Below are 15,489 nucleotides of genomic sequence, written 5' to 3'. Positions count from 1 at the left end.
CATGACACCTGTGTTTGCTCCTAGGTCATCTTCTTGTTGGATTTTTGCACTTTAGACATTCCCTACTGTACTCTGCTACAGGGATTCAGCACTTTGATAGAACTACTGAAAAGCCTTTGTAGTGAACCTCATAAGGTAACTAAGGACACAGGCACTATTAAACATTCTGAAACAAAAACAAAATTGCAAGAAAGGCAGAAAACTCAGGTGATTCTGTTGGTGGGCATTGGAGAAGAGCTAGAAAGCTCCTAAAGGTGTAGGATGTGTAATGAAATGTTGAGTGGAGAATGAGAAATATATCTACTGATATGGCAGAGTGGTCAGAAAGTGCAACTGGAATGAGCAGCCTCAAAGGTAGATAGGAAGGAGAGGATTCTGTGGGTGAAGAGGAAAATAAATTAAAAATAGTATATGCTTAACATTTTTAGCTTCACTGCTTGTGGTGATGCAATTAAATCTGTATGTCTGTGGCATAGATGTTTAAATGTGCATTAGTCACCCAGTGTCTCTTCTCTTTGTCATGACTGGAGACTTGGAGTCACTTGTGGGTGAGACAGTCTCCCCCTGGTCTCCTCCTCCAGTGGACTGGCTGGGTTTTGCTTTAGAAGTGCTTCCTTATTTTGATTACCAAGGCTGTCTTCAGAGCTAATTTCTGTCTAAATCAATGCTGTAGCTTTTAAATGCCATTTGTACGTACATCTGGCAACTTAAAAGTATAGACACAAGAATCTAGTGTGGTAATTTATGTTTTTCTTAGCTTTGTATCTAAGAATACATTTTTGTTGTACAGACAGACATGGAAAGCTGGCAGCAGGAGCAGCCTGTAGTATTGAGAACCTGGACAATGGAATCACCTCATAACTATGAAAATAATTGCCATGAGGTCTCAGTCTTCCTGTGTCATGGGGCAATTTACTTTGAGGTGGAATTTGATGAAAAATGTGAAACTGAAAGGAGGTAATTTCATCTTGTGCTGTGTTAAATTCCAGTGCCTTTTTGCAGAGGGGGCAATTCATGTTTCAGTGTTCACTCCACATGTGCCATTTAAATTTCTTCATTGTCCAGAGCAGTACACAATGTGTATTTTTGAATGACCTTGTGCTGAAAGCTACCTCTCCTGGCAAATTAACAGACATGCTGTTCATATGAATTTTGCTTCCTTTGGCCTCGATCTGTTTGACAATAATGCTGTGAACACCACAGTTTGTGCTTGTGGTATTTATTTTGCCCTCATTCTCTTGGTAACACATCATGCTACTGCTTAGTTAAAGCATTTGCCAGATGTTAGATTTGGCATCCATTATCAGCTCCAAAGTTCTGCAGGGTGACAGATCTGTGTTTGCTGAAACTTGTTCATTGAAACATGAAATAAATTTCTTAGCAGTCACATGAAGGTGTGGTTCAGAAAGAAGTGACAAGATGCACTTAGATACAGCACTTGTGAAAGTCCAGAAGCAAAACCATTCTCCCCCAAAACTTAAAAAAGTAAATTTGGAAGTAATGAATTGTAATTTTCACAGGTATGATTACCTGGAGTTTACTGATGCCAGAGGGGCAAAAACTCGTTACGATACAAAGGTTGGCACTGACAAGTGGCCTAAGGTGAGCACCTTTAAAATTATGAACCAAATTATTTACCCAGTCTTGGGAAGTCTTTATGATTCCTGTGGAAAGCTATTATGTAAAAGAATGTGTACTTTTGTTCATGGGTGTGTTTAGTAGGTTTCTTAGGTGGGGGGCAGGAGATGGGGAAGAAAGTCTAAAATGTTGCAAATAAAAGGAGTGAATGACTAAAGAATCCCTCTTTACTCCTGTTATCAAAAGAACAATCAAAGTGAAAAGGAATAATCATGTTTAACTGCCAGTAATAGATGGGTAAAACTTGCTCTGCCCTTGCAAGTTTTTATATCACAGGACAAGTGTGGTCCTTCCTGAGGCTGTGCTCTGTCCTCAAATGGGATTCTGCTCTTCTGTTTTTGTGGCTCTGACTTTTAATATAAAATTGCTCATTAAGCTCTTGCATAGAAATTTTACCTGCTTAGCATTGTGGGTTTCTCATTGAGATGGTGGGGGAAATTAGATCTGTTATGGCCAGGATATAATACTGAAACCCCAGAGTTGCTGAAGGGAATTCATTACCCTGAAACGTTTTCCTGTCATGTACATTTGGCAAAATGACTGTTTTGTTGCTCTGTAGAAAGTGACCTTTAAGGCTGGCCCACGGCTGCAGTTTCTCTTTCACTCTGACAGCAGTAATAATGAGTGGGGCTACAAGTTTTCCGTCACTGCTTACGGCCTCCCAGACGTTGCCGTGTCTTGGGGCTTGGATTTACAGCTGCTTGTCTCCAGGCTGATGGGGCGCTTGGCTTCCCGGAGCATGGCCCTCAAATCCCTGCGAGGTGAGTGCTCCACTGCTCCATCCCTGCAGAGAGGAGCTGCAGGGGCTTGGTGTTGAGGATCCCCTGTGAAAATGGGGTTCCTTTTGTATTTTGCGCACGTGAACGTGGAAGACTTGGTGTGTTCCAGCCCTTGGAAGGCTTGGCGTGCTCCAAGCCCACGGAAGGCTTGGCGTGCTCCAAGCCCACGGAAGGCTTGGCGTGCTCCAAGCCCACGGAAGGCTTGGCGTGCTCCAAGCCCACGGAAGGCTTGGCGTGCTCCAAGCCCACGGAAGGCTTGGCGTGCTCCAAGCCCATTGAAGGCTTGGCGTGCTCCAAGCCCTTGGAAGACTTGCCGTGCTCCAAGCCCTTGGAAGGCTTGGCGAGCTCCAAGCCCGCGGAAGGCTTGCCGTGCTCCAAGCCCTTGGAAGGCTTGGCGAGCTCCAAGCCCACAGAAGGCTTGGCGTGTTCCAGTCCACGGAAGGCTTGGCGTGCTCCAAGCCCGCGGAAGGCTTGGCGTGCTCCAAGCCCACGGAAGGCTCGGTGTGTCACTGAAGGGGTATCAGGGACAGACAAAGGTGATACAGAGACTCCATCATCAGAAGGCATGAAAAGCATTTTATTATTAGAAATCCACAGTTTTTACAGAAACAATGGTGGACCTAAGACCTGATTGGCCTTTAGGAATCTTCTCTCACCTATTGGTCAAGAAGGGACAGCTCCTTCTTGTAAACATCTTTGACAAACAGAGATTGCCTGGAAGGTGCGGAGATTGAGATTATAATTGTTTTAATTCTTTCTCTGAGCTTTCTCACAGCTTCCCAGGAAAATCCTGGGACAGCTATGTCTCTGTTCAGAGGATATGTGATTACCACATTGCTGTGTTGCTACATTTATAAAATAGTATGTTCTTTTTTTTTCTTTTTCCATTTAAAATTGTTCCTTGGTGCTGTCATCCACCCCACATTGGGAGTGTGAAATATGGAGCCAACAAACTAAAAAAATTATAGGGCTTAGGACACAAAGGATTCTACCAGGTGTAGAGATTGAGATTATAATTGTTTTAATTCTTTCTCTGAGCTTTCTCACAGCTTCCCAGGAAAATCCTGGGACAGCTATGTCTCTGTTCAGAGGATATGTGATTACCACATCGCTGTGTTGCAAGTCCGTGGAAGACATGGACATGTGGAAGTAATCCTAATAAGCTAAATTACATTTATGAAGTAGTATGTTCTTTTTTTTTCTTTTTCCATTTAAAATTATTCCCTGGTGCTGTCATCCACCCTACATTGGGAGTGTGAATATGGAGCCAACAAACTTAAAAAATTGCAGGGCTTAGGACACAAAGGATTCTAGTTTCACATGAGCATTTGGTATTGAATGAAATTTGAAGTCACAAATTAAGTTTGATTAATTATAGTAGTTAAGTACAGTTAGGATTTTGACCTTGAAGATAAGTACATGAAATTTTGATAAATAATTTTTTAAAAATTTATTGTTTAATTTGAAAGCAAAAACACTTTTCTCTAACTTCCTAAATCTGAATCCATCCACCACTTAGGAGAAATTAAATAAGGCTGAAGAGTTCTTGCTCCAGTCAGGTGGTCCATATTTACCTTGGAATATTAGACAGCTATATAGTAGTTAAGTACAGTTAGGATTTTGACCTTGAAGATAAGTACATGAAATTTTGATAAATAATTTTTTAAAAATTTATTGTTTAATTTGAAAGCAAAAACACTTTTCTCTAACTTCCTAAATCTGAATCCATCCACCACTTAGGAGAAGTTAAATAAGGCTAAAGAGTTCTTGCTCCAGTGAGGTGGTCCATATTTACCTTGGAAAATTAGACAACTGTTTATGTGTGAATTCAGGGAACTAGTTGAAGTGTTTGAGAATATTTTCTTCCTTTTTAATTATAAGCATGCTTGCATATAACAAATTAGATGCTTAGTAGGAGAGATAGCTTTTAAATCAGAGGATTTCTGTAGTTATACAGTGAAAATGTTTGATTTAAAGTCCTTCACTGTAGCATATTGATTGTCACTATAAGATTTTGATGCAGCCATTAATGACAGGGTACATCAGTTTTCTGTACCATGTTAGAAAAGTAGAGAACATTGGTAAATTACTTGTTCAGTCTATTTGCATTAACTTTTTTGTTGTGAGTTTGTTTCAGTTTTTTTTCCCTACTGGTTGTTTAACATTTATTGTTTTCACTAATCTGTAAAAATGAAGAAAATTATTTAGTAACTGAAGGGTCTGTTCTGAATTTCTTGCAGAATTAGGTAGTGAAGCAGACTTGCCTCCTTTGAAAGTAACATCGGTTCTTAATTCTCCTCTGTGGAAACCTGTCTTCAGGCATCAGCTGTGTCCTGAGGCACTCCCGGGAGCCAGGCAAAACAGTGCCAAGCACCAAGACAAAAACGAGGTACCCACTCACTGCTTGTGTCCCCTTGGCATGGAATCCCTGTGCATCACACAGGTTCATTGGCTTGATGGAGCTGGAATGCCCTTAAGCACCCTGCTGTGCTAAACTTGAGTCATTTGTGCTGCTGGATTCAAATACCAAGGGGGAAAGAAACTCTTGTTCTGTGCCCTTTATTAATTTCCATTTTCATGGAATCATGAAATGGTTTGGAGAGACTTTCAAAGATCATCTCATTCACCCCCCACCTGGTGCAGGGATGTCTTTTATTGTTCACTTTGCTCAGCTGCAGGGATAAACTGCAGGCTGCTTTAGGATTGCACTCATGGTTTTCTCTCAGGCAGCACTGCAGTTCTGTGTTGTTCCCTTCCTGCAGGCTTGGAGCTCTCCCCACGACGTCTGCCGTAACTTTCTTATCGACTTTGCAAAATCAGATCCTGCCCAGGACTTCAGTGGGCAAAAATCTGAACTTTTCAAAGGACTCATACAGGCATGTAAAAAACAGACCCCAAAGACAGATATAGTTGCTGGTCCTACTGTTGATCAAGCTGTGAACTCAACATTTGCTGCTTTGGTGTATCTCACTCCAGATTTATTTGAGAAGCTTCAAAAATATGGTAACTCTAATATTATTAGATTATCTTAATAATGAAGACTTACAATTTGTAAAAGGCTCTCTTACAGCTGACTTTATAACATTTAAAAATCAGTTCAGTGGGGCAATTTAAAGAAGATGTGTTGAAAGTTATCATTTAGGCAGACTAGGTAAGCTTTCTCTCTAGAGTGTTTCTTTTTTAGTAACATATGTTTTTGTCTTCAGAGCACTGGCAAAATAATAATCATCAGAAGTTCTAATTCTGTAAAGCTATACCTAAAGAGAATAGTGATGTCCTCTGGGGCTTTAATTCAGAACAGTGTGGCTCCAGTTATTAGAGGTTCTTGGATCATTTTCTACATTGTACCTTTTCTAAAAAGCCACCAGCAACTTCTGTTATGAACTGTTGGGGCTGGAGGAGGTGTGAATTATCTCCCAAAATACCATTGTGTGGAAATCAGCCCTGCCAGCCTCAGAATTTTTTTTTTTCAATAGAAAATAATGTTTTGATTTTAACTTTACTGGCCATTGTATTGCAATTTATGTATTTTTCAGTAGGTAAAATGAACAACTTTTTGACTTAGAGCATCCTTCCATTAAGTTTATTGATATGTTTGAAGTATTGGATAATAAGATGTTACTTGGTTTTGAAGGATTTCATTTTAGGTTTTCACTTTTTGTCATAATTTTGACACTAAACATTTTACATTTTCATAGAATGATTGAGCTATTTTTTGAGCTGTGAAGTTATGAGTAAAAATGACTGACACAAAGACTGATCTGATGACTAATGTGGTTACTGCCTTTAGTCATTTTGTCTATGTCTGACAATTGAGCTAATTTTCTGAGTGACATTGAGAACTGGACAAATATTAATGAGTCTTTGAGAAATCCATCCCTCTGTTCTGTCAGTATCTTCATCTGCTGGTCCTGCTGGGGCAGACTAATTTCAGGACCTGTGTTCACCTGTGCTGTGGGAAGTTTGGAGAAGGGATGCTGAAAAGAATACAGGAGAAAAAATAGAAAGGGAGAATGAAAGAGAGACTGAATGTCTTTTTGTCCATAGTCATTGTCAGGGCAGTTTGAATAGAAACTGATTTGTCAGGTTTTTAATTTTTGCAAATTGATTTTGAAAGTCCATTCTAGAAATTCATAGTATAAAACAGTAGAGAAAACCAATACATCTATAGAGCTTTAAGTTCCTGCTAAGCATTTGTTGATTTTTGTGATAAGTTTACATCAGTGTTATTGCATGCATAGGGGAGGGTTTTATTTTCCATGGCTTCAGGCATCAATTTTGGGAAGAGAAGAGAAAGATACTGGTAAATTAACTTTGTAAATAAATCAGTCAAGGTGCAGTTTGTGTATTTAGGACATATGAAAGTTGGCATGTTTATTCTCTATTTTTCTTACAGGTATAATTCCAAGTATTGACTAAGAGATGAAGGGAAAGCTGTAGTATAATTTTAGTTAAGCAGTTGTATAAAAATGGAGCTGTAAATAAACAGGACTCTCTTCTTTCTCTCGTTTCCAGTCAACAGTGGAGGCAAGGTGCCTTTGAGTGATGAGTTTGCACAAGTATATTCCCTGGCTGATTCCATTAGAATATGGATGGTAAGAACACTCAGGAGGATCTCTATTAATGTCATTTACTTTAGTACTTTACAATGCAATGTTAAGGAGTGGGATGGAACAGTTTTTTCTTCAATTATTCTACATCAACTATTTTCACTTGGAAAGAATATATGTTAACTTTGAAACTTTGGACTTAAATGTTTAATTGCATCCTTACACTCCTCTCCTTTCTTCAGCCCCAGATGTGTCATCATGGGTAGTTAGGACTGAATTTGACTGAAAGTCAATTAAATTTGTGTTATATTTTAGCAAGACCTTATGTTGTAAATTAGGAAGATTCTTACATTGCAGTTGGAGTTCTTTTGAGGTGTAACATAGAAAGAAGTGTGTCTTAGACATCAATCCATTGTCTTGTGACTTTCTTCCTCCTCTTTTCTGCCTCAGAATTCCTGGCAGGTTGGTGTACTAGAGTTCCAGTGGGTGCAGGTGCATGTTAAGATGAGTAATTGCCTTTACCCATTGCATGGCAGGTGATGTTTGCATCTGACAGACCTTGCTAGGGGGGTGACATATTTTTGGAGGACTTTATCTCACAACTAGATGTCTACATTTTCCTAAATGCTGAGGGTAAATGAGAAACCTTCTTTTCCTTGGAGGACTGGTGCACATCAATTCACAAGACAGGGAATGGCCTCAGCCTACATAGCTGAAGCAGCTCAGGGTGAGGCTGGTACTGCTCTGACAGTTCAGGTGCTGCTCCTTTAGGCTCCTGGGTGGTTTGCTCTGCAAAGCTGGGAATAGTCAGGCATCAATTTTGGGAAGAGAAGAGAAAGATACTGGTAAATTAACTTTGTAAATAAATCAGTCAAGGTGCAGTTTGTGTATTTAGGACATATGAAAGTTGGCATGTTTATTCTCTATTTTTCTTACAGGTATAATTCCAAGTATTGACTAAGAGATGAAGGGAAAGCTGTAGTATAATTTTAGTTAAGCAGTTGTATAAAAATGGAGCTGTAAATAAATAGGACTCTCTTCTTTCTCTCGTTTCCAGTCAACAGTGGAGGCAAGGTGCCTTTGAGTGATGAGTTTGCACAAGTATATTCCCTGGCTGATTCCATTAGAATATGGATGGTAAGAACACTCAGGAGGATCTCTATTAATGTCATTTACTTTAGTACTTTACAATGCAATGTTAAGGAGTGGGATGGAACAGTTTTTTCTTCAATTATTCTACATCAACTATTTTCACTTGGAAAGAATATATGTTAACTTTGAAACTTTGGACTTAAATGTTTAATTGCATCCTTACACTCCTCTCCTTTCTTCAGCCCCAGATGTGTCATCATGGGTAGTTAGGACTGAATTTGACTGAAAGTCAATTAAATTTGTGTTATATTTTAGCAAGACCTTATGTTGTAAATTAGGAAGATTCTTACATTGCAGTTGGAGTTCTTTTCAGGTATATATAGAAAGAAGTGTGTCTTAGACATCAATCCATTGTCTTGTGACTTTCTCCCTCCTCTTTTCTGCCTCAGAATTCCTGGCAGGTTGGTGTACTAGAGTTCCAGTGGGTGCAGGTGCATGTTAAGATGAGTAATTGCCTTTACCCATTGCATGGCAGGTGATGTTTGCATCTGACAGAGCTTGCTAGGAGGGGTGACATATTTTTGGAGGACTTTATCTCACAACTAGATGTCTACATTTTCCTAAATGCTGAGGGTAAATGAGAAACCTTCTTTTCCTTGGAGGACTGGTGCACATCAATTCACAAGACAGGGAATGGCCTCAGCCTACAAAGCTGAAGCAGCTCAGCGTGAGGCTGGTACTGCTCTGACAGTTCAGGTGCTGCTCCTTTAGGCTCCTGGGTGGTTTGCTCTGCAAAGCTGGGAATAGTAACTACAGTCTTCTATTCCTGAGATTAAATTCCTTTCAATCATTACAGTCTTCATCCTGCCTTGCTGTATAGAGGCACAGAGAGAATCATATTTTAACTATATTAACATCCTGTCTGCAGTTGGAAATGAAGCAGAAATCTCTGATGGGGAGGGGAAATGATGCTGAAGAGAAGCAGAACACAGAAGCAAGTGAGGTGAACCCAGAAACTCTCGGTGAGTGTTGCCTTGTATGTTTGAGCATTCCAGGTAGCTTAGGAAGGCATTGTAAACCTGAAGGCATTATTTTTGCTGTGAAAGGTAAGTTAGCAACTGGGTTTAGTTTTTTGTACCTTAAGAGGTAACCTAGTGTACATTGGATTAATTATCTGGGATTGTGTTCTGTCAGTCTCTGCAGAAAACAGTAGGAAAATTCTGCAGGGAGTGACCTTTCACTTGGGTCACCTGCTTTTGAATTTATGTTCATCTGTTTTTGTAGATACTCCTTACCCCATTTAACTGATGTTAGAACAGCAGCTGATTGTTATTAGAACAAAATGTGTTCTCACTGACTTCTCTGTACTTCATATGGTTCAGTGTCATTATTCAGAATTGGCATTTGGAAATCTGAACTTCAGCAACTGGTACCATCATGATCAATATAACAAGAAAAACCAGTATTTTCTAGCTGTCTCAAATAAGAAATAAGATAAATCACTTTCTTCCTAACCATAAGACAGCAAATTTGCTGTTCTATTGTCTTGATTTTAACTCTTCCAATTTTTATGCTGCAGCAAAACTCTGTGTGCAGAAGAGCCTTTTGTTACTGAATTTTTTGCCCGTAAGAGCAAAGAGAAAAGATTCTGCCTCAGAGAGTTTGGAAGGCCAAGACATGGATGATCCCCAGCAGTATGTTAGTGATCAATGCCAAAGACAAGGGTCAGCTGTGGACATGGACTTCCAGGCAGCCCCATCAGTGTCGTCCAGTGCAGGAATTCACCCTGTTTCAAAAGAGGGGGGTCAGGCATCACAGTCTGATCTGAAAGTTAAACAAATTCCAGACCTCCACCAAGCAGAAGCTGCATCTGCATTTCATAGTAAGCCTGTTGAAAGTACAGTTTCACAGCAAGAAGATGTGTCATCACCTCCTTCCACTCCTACCCGCAAGTCTCAGCTGGGCCGTGGGAGACTGAGGCTGCTGTCCTTCAGGTCCATGGAGGAGCCAAGACCTGTGCCCACTGTGAAGGAAAAATATCCTATTTTGAAGAGCATATTAGACTTTATTAAGGATCAATCACTTTCACATGAAAGGTGAGCAAATTGAGAATGTTGTCAGTTATACAGAAGCTTGTGTTCACACCTCTTCAGGTGGAATAAAATATTTTAGCAGCAAAATAATATGGCAGAGTATTTTGTATACAAACAGTTGTCAGGCTTATTTATCAAACTTCAGTTATTCACAAGGATGTAAGGACTCAGTACTATTTCATTTCATTTGCTTCTGTCACATAGAGCAGAATGTAAAAAAGTCACTTGGCAATTTATTGTCTTGCTTCCTCAGATGTGTTTGCAGAGGCGTTTTGCTTTTTGTCTACAAAAGCAGGGATATAGTGTATCACTATTACCAATCCTTGGTACCAAATAGAGACAAGTTGCATCTCTTATTAAATTACCTGGTGTTCTGAAAACAAATCAAAAGAGAGATTTCCAATTCTGAGCTTGCCTGTTTTGGAGTGGTGCAGGAAGAGCTGGATTCTGTTCGAAGCTTTATCACTCACTCCAACTAATACAAAGCAATAGTGTAACTAGTCAAACACTTCTTGAATTGTTCTTTGTGTTGTTTTAAGCACAGTGTTTTGAAGTTTTCACTGATATTTTTTTTCTTTCAGTGTTTTAAAGGTTCTTGCTTTGAGAAAATCCCAAGGGCAGAGTATTTTGGAAGTGCTCAAGACCATCCGCCAGTGCCTGGACTCACTTGGGCAGCCACACTGCTTTCACCCACCCTGTGTGCTTTTTCTCCTTGAACTTCTGGCCTGTCAGAAAGATTTTACAAAGTAAGTAATTATTCAGGCAAATCTCAGCCATGTGATTTACTGTCTTAGTTCTTGTGTTACTCCAGCATGTATATTGACAAGAGTAGAAAGTTCTGATTTTTAATCCATGTGGATAATAAAAATATGACTTGAAGTTAGTTTTCAGGCTATTAGGCATATCTTGTGTTCTTCATTAAAAAAAAAACAAACCAGAAATTAATAATTATTTTCAAGTAGGACTTAACTGCACAGCTGTTCATGCCATGAACATGTTTAGCTCTGATTTCTATGTTGTGTCTGGCCAGTGCTGTCACAGCTCTGTCTCTTGGCTTCTCAATTGTCAGGAGCTTTCTGTGGTCACCTTGCAATGCACTGACTTCCTTTAAGATCTTGATTAGATTTTCATAAAGCAACTTTTAATTCCTTTTTAATTTAAAGGAATGTTCTCTTCTTAGTGCTATGAGAATATTCTCTTTGCCTGTTCCATTTCTTCACTTCTGATTCCTGGTACAGGATTCTTTCATTTTTGTTTGAAACTTCTAGACTGCATTTTTAAATAAAACTAACATCCTTCACACTTGTGGAGAGGGGTTAAAAAGGGCCTGTTTGTAAAATTTGCACACATCATGCTACCTAAAATACCACAATGAATACTAGGCTACTAAAATAACTCTTTAATTTGCAGCTACTTTGGAAACTTGGAAGGCTGTGGGGCTGAGCTACACAAGGAGATTCGAGAGTCCTACTATAAGCTTGTTTTGTTCCTGGTAAATTCTGTGAAGGGATTTAGTACAATTAATGACAGGTACAGTACCTTGTTTGCTTTATTTATGTGATTTTTTTATTTATTTTTTGCATTCCTCCGCACCTCCTCTTTGTAATTTTTTATTTGTCATTTAATGTCTTCATTAGTTTTGTCTGTACTTTCCATTCTTTACAGAACTAAATGAGGAGCCTTGATCTTGTGATCAAAAATGCCAAGTTGGCTTTTTATTACTAAAGGAATAAAGGAAAGCACAAAAAGTTATCAGTGTTAAAAACTTGACTTACTGCATTTTGTAGTTACAATTCTGCAGTGTGTCTCTGAACTTAGTAGCAAAATACTAGAAATAGTAAATTTATCATGGAATATTTGGTCAAGAGTAATGCCACAAAAAACATGGCAATTCTGCAGCCATGCTTTAATGTTAAAACTCATGTTTTGGCAACATTCTGGTTAGAATTTGGAGTATTTATAGCCAGGTGTCCTAGAGAAATGAGAATTTTATGGCTATAATGGCAGTCTCTCTGACAATAACTTTCAAGTCCTTTGTTCAGTTTCAATTGAAAATGGCAAAAAGGTTTCAAGCAGAATAAATTCTGGCAAATACCAAGAAAATGCTGTACTGTAGAGAAGAGACAAACCCTCCTTCTAATGCTCAGACAACACCATTACCTTGATCTTAACTGAATCCAGAAGGAAAACTGTTTTTCTTTCAAATTCTATAATGTGTACTTGATAAATTGTGTAAGTTGAATACTTTGATAAACCTGAGTTCCTGCCAGAGTTACTTTAATGCATAGTAAAGCCTGAAAATCAGTGTGTAGGGGTTTTTCTACCCTTCCTCTGTACTGTAGAGAAGAGACAAACCCTCCTTCTAATGCTCAGACAACACCATTACCTTGATCTTAACTGAATCCAGAAGGAAAACTGTTTTTCTTTCAAATTCTATAATGTGTACTTGATAAATTGTGTAAGTTGAATACTTACCTGAGTTCCTGCCACAGAGTTACTTTAATGCATAGTAAAGCCTGAAAATCAGTGTGTAGGGGTTTTTCTACCCTTCCTCTCCATACACAACTCTAGGTCTGTCAGCTTTAGGTCAGCTTTAGAACTGTTGTGTTTTAATGTCTTTTGTTTTTATTTAGGTCGTTGCTTCCTGCCTTATCCTGTGTGCAGACAGCTCTCCTGCACCTCTTGGACATGAGCTGGGAGCCCAGTGATCTTTCTTTCTTTGTTGAGATCCAGCTGCCACATCTTCTCATGACAACATCACAGGAGAACATCAGTATCCATGACAGTGTCATTTGGTGAGTCAGGAGGAATGCAGCCTTCATATGCTGTTAAATATTCATTCAGTTTTACCCAGGAGGGTTTCTGAACTTCGTGCTGGAACAAGCAGTAAGGGTACTATTAACAAGTATGGCATAATTCTGGTCAGTATCTGTTATAAATAAAAAATGCGAATTAGCCAATTTTAATAAAAATATGAAAAATAAAATTTATTCCGTGACCATAAAAACAGTCTCTAGAGCCACCACTATTACTTTCAATCTGCTCTTCAAATTGTGTTAATACCTTTGCTGCCCTTTTACTTGAGGAGTCTTCCTCCAGTTTCATGATTTTTGAAACTGGGTTGCCTTTTACTGCCAATTCGGGATCTATGGGCATAGCCGCAATCTGCATCTCTGATCACTCTGTTTAAAAGGTAAATTGGGGTGCGGTAACCCCAGCTACCATCCTGAGCCTAGATAGCGGGCTCATAATATTCAATAATGCGTTCTCATTTCTGATTCCTGCCTCTTTAATTCTGGAGCGACTTGTTTGATTTTACTTTCAGGGTCCACTCTTTTATTCAGGGAAAAACAAAAGGTTTTATTATATTTGAGGCAGGCTTGGTTATCAGGGTAAACTGATGATAACTGGTTCTCTTCTTAAAGGGATCTTATTCTCAGTCCAGATTTTTACTTCCTCAATATGTTTTCCTTTCATTGTATACATCTTCAACTACTTATTCACTTGGTAATAACTTACAAAAATTGATTCCATTCTCCCCCCCCCCCCCGCCCCCCCCCCCACACTACCCTTTTCCCCCCATTTCTAAAGGGATCTTATTCTTATGTTTCAGATTCTTACTTCTTCAATATGTTTTCCCCTTGTTGTACACATCTTCAACTGTTTGTTTGCATAACACCACTTACTCACTTGGTAATAACTTACAAAAATTGATTCCCTTCCCCCCCCCCCCCCAGTCCACACAGTACAATTACACTTTATCTCATACAGCAATCTTTAATATGTTTTAAGTGGGTTGACTTACCCATTCTGGACTCTGCCCCTTGCGAGATACAGATTTCCTGCCCCTCTCTTATATAAGCTCTGTATCAAGTGCTATTTATTTAACTGCTGAAATTTTTGGGCTCCATACTGAATCTTTCTCCTCAGTCTTTTTTTAAGAACTTAAACTACAATATTGAGTCTGCTTCGATTACTCGCAGTTCTGTGAGGAGCGTCAAGCATAGGTTAGTCAGACATACTTTAGTGGCTAAAACAATTCTCATACAGACCTCTGGGTTTCACCCCCCTCTTTTTCTTCCTAGATTTTCCAAGGGTGTGAACTACCCTAAAGGCATAGTTTTTGTCTGTGTACCAAATAGGTTAGGTGAGTCTACAAATCCCTGGGGCAGAGGGGGTCCACTGGAGTTGCTGCTTACAATTTGTCTCCAGATCTTCTTGTTGAAAGGCAGAATAATTTCAGTGTTTCTCTGCCAGAGGGTAAGTCTAAAAAGCATCTTTCAGATCAATTACACTACATAAACACTCCTTATTGTTATTCTTTCTTGCAAGATCTAGGATAACAGATTTGTTATGTGCACATTTACTTTTATACTTTAGATTCTTTCTTACCTAGTAAGTTTTCTTTCATTGCACACATTTTGAATTTATTATTATAACATAGGTTATTAACTTGGAGATACGCTTCTAAATACTGACTCTACATTTCATTTATCCTATATTTTTCTATTACATTGATTGCACACAGGAATAAAGGTTTCCCCACATCTTGTTTGTATAATTTGTAGGTGTGAGCCTCTGACTGCTGGTCCTTAGATATTGCTTTTTGGTATACTGTATGTTATCTTTTTCACCTATGTTACAGATTTCATACTGCGTGATGTTTATACAGTGTTTTTGTTTTTGTTTTTCCCTAGTAGCAGCTTCCTGGGGTGGGGGTGCTGATATTTCTGCCTTTTTAATGCCGGGCAGAGCTCAAGCCCATTATAGTTACCCACAGGTGTATTCCTCTGCCTTTGCCACGCCCACTGGGTTGCTGCCAGTGGCGGGATAGTTATCTTCATGGCAGCAAGAATGTCCTTCCAGGGTTTCAGGTCTGGACTGAGCTGTATATCGCCTCTTAAAGGCACTCCAGCACTCCCCCTTTAACAATTTTGACTATATCAGCTTTGCAGGTTATGTTATTTGACCTCTGGTATTCAATAGTTAACATTTGAACCTTTTGAGTCTAATCTTTTTCCTTATTCCCCCTTGAAACAAGTGATACTAATTCAGGAAATCCAATTATTATTAGGCTTAATTCAGTAGCAAGCTCTAAGATACGGCTAGTCAGATATTACTCATCTTTTATACATTCATTTTCTTTTAGCCAATTTCCAGGCAAATCGTTTTTGACACTCTTTGACTGTATTTTCCCACAGTTTTTCAGGTATTTCCCATGTAACAGGAACTAATAATTTTTTATCCACAAAATAAAGTTATTATTTCTGCTGTCGCATGTTCCATCTGGATAGGGGACCTACTTGTCCCCCGACACTCCTAGCAATACGAACATCT

At 39.1% G+C, this 15,489-nt stretch overlaps 1 protein-coding gene across 2 annotated transcripts in view; it reads left to right on the top strand.

Moving 5' to 3' along the window:
• The window catches only part of ZZEF1 (zinc finger ZZ-type and EF-hand domain containing 1), a 35,791-nt gene extending 22,632 nt beyond the window's left edge, over positions 1–13,159 (top strand). The window contains exons 21-32 of one of the 2 annotated variants that reach the window (XM_039705778.1): positions 25–135; positions 791–957; positions 1,521–1,602; positions 2,198–2,399; positions 4,658–4,806; positions 5,180–5,420; positions 6,933–7,012; positions 8,988–9,081; positions 9,639–10,155; positions 10,734–10,898; positions 11,563–11,682; positions 12,786–13,159. In XM_039705778.1, coding sequence (XP_039561712.1) covers positions 25–135; positions 791–957; positions 1,521–1,602; positions 2,198–2,399; positions 4,658–4,806; positions 5,180–5,420; positions 6,933–7,012; positions 8,988–9,081; positions 9,639–10,155; positions 10,734–10,898; positions 11,563–11,682; positions 12,786–12,951 — 2,094 coding nt within the window. In that variant the 3' untranslated portion in view covers positions 12,952–13,159. Of the gene's footprint in view, positions 1–24; positions 136–790; positions 958–1,520; positions 1,603–2,197; positions 2,400–4,657; positions 4,807–5,179; positions 5,421–6,932; positions 7,013–8,987; positions 9,082–9,638; positions 10,156–10,733; positions 10,899–11,562; positions 11,683–12,785 lie in introns of those variants that run through there. The other variant, XM_039705779.1, reaches the window with a different exon arrangement.
• Positions 13,160–15,489: the final 2,330 nt, after the last annotated feature.

The sequence above is a fragment of the Passer montanus genome, unplaced genomic scaffold, assembly GCF_014805655.1.
Source record: "Passer montanus isolate IOZ18808 unplaced genomic scaffold, ASM1480565v1 scaffold184, whole genome shotgun sequence".
Lineage (NCBI taxonomy): Eukaryota > Metazoa > Chordata > Aves > Passeriformes > Passeridae > Passer > Passer montanus.
Note: the sequence above shows the minus strand (reverse complement) of the source record. Positions and strands in the feature narration are given on the sequence as shown.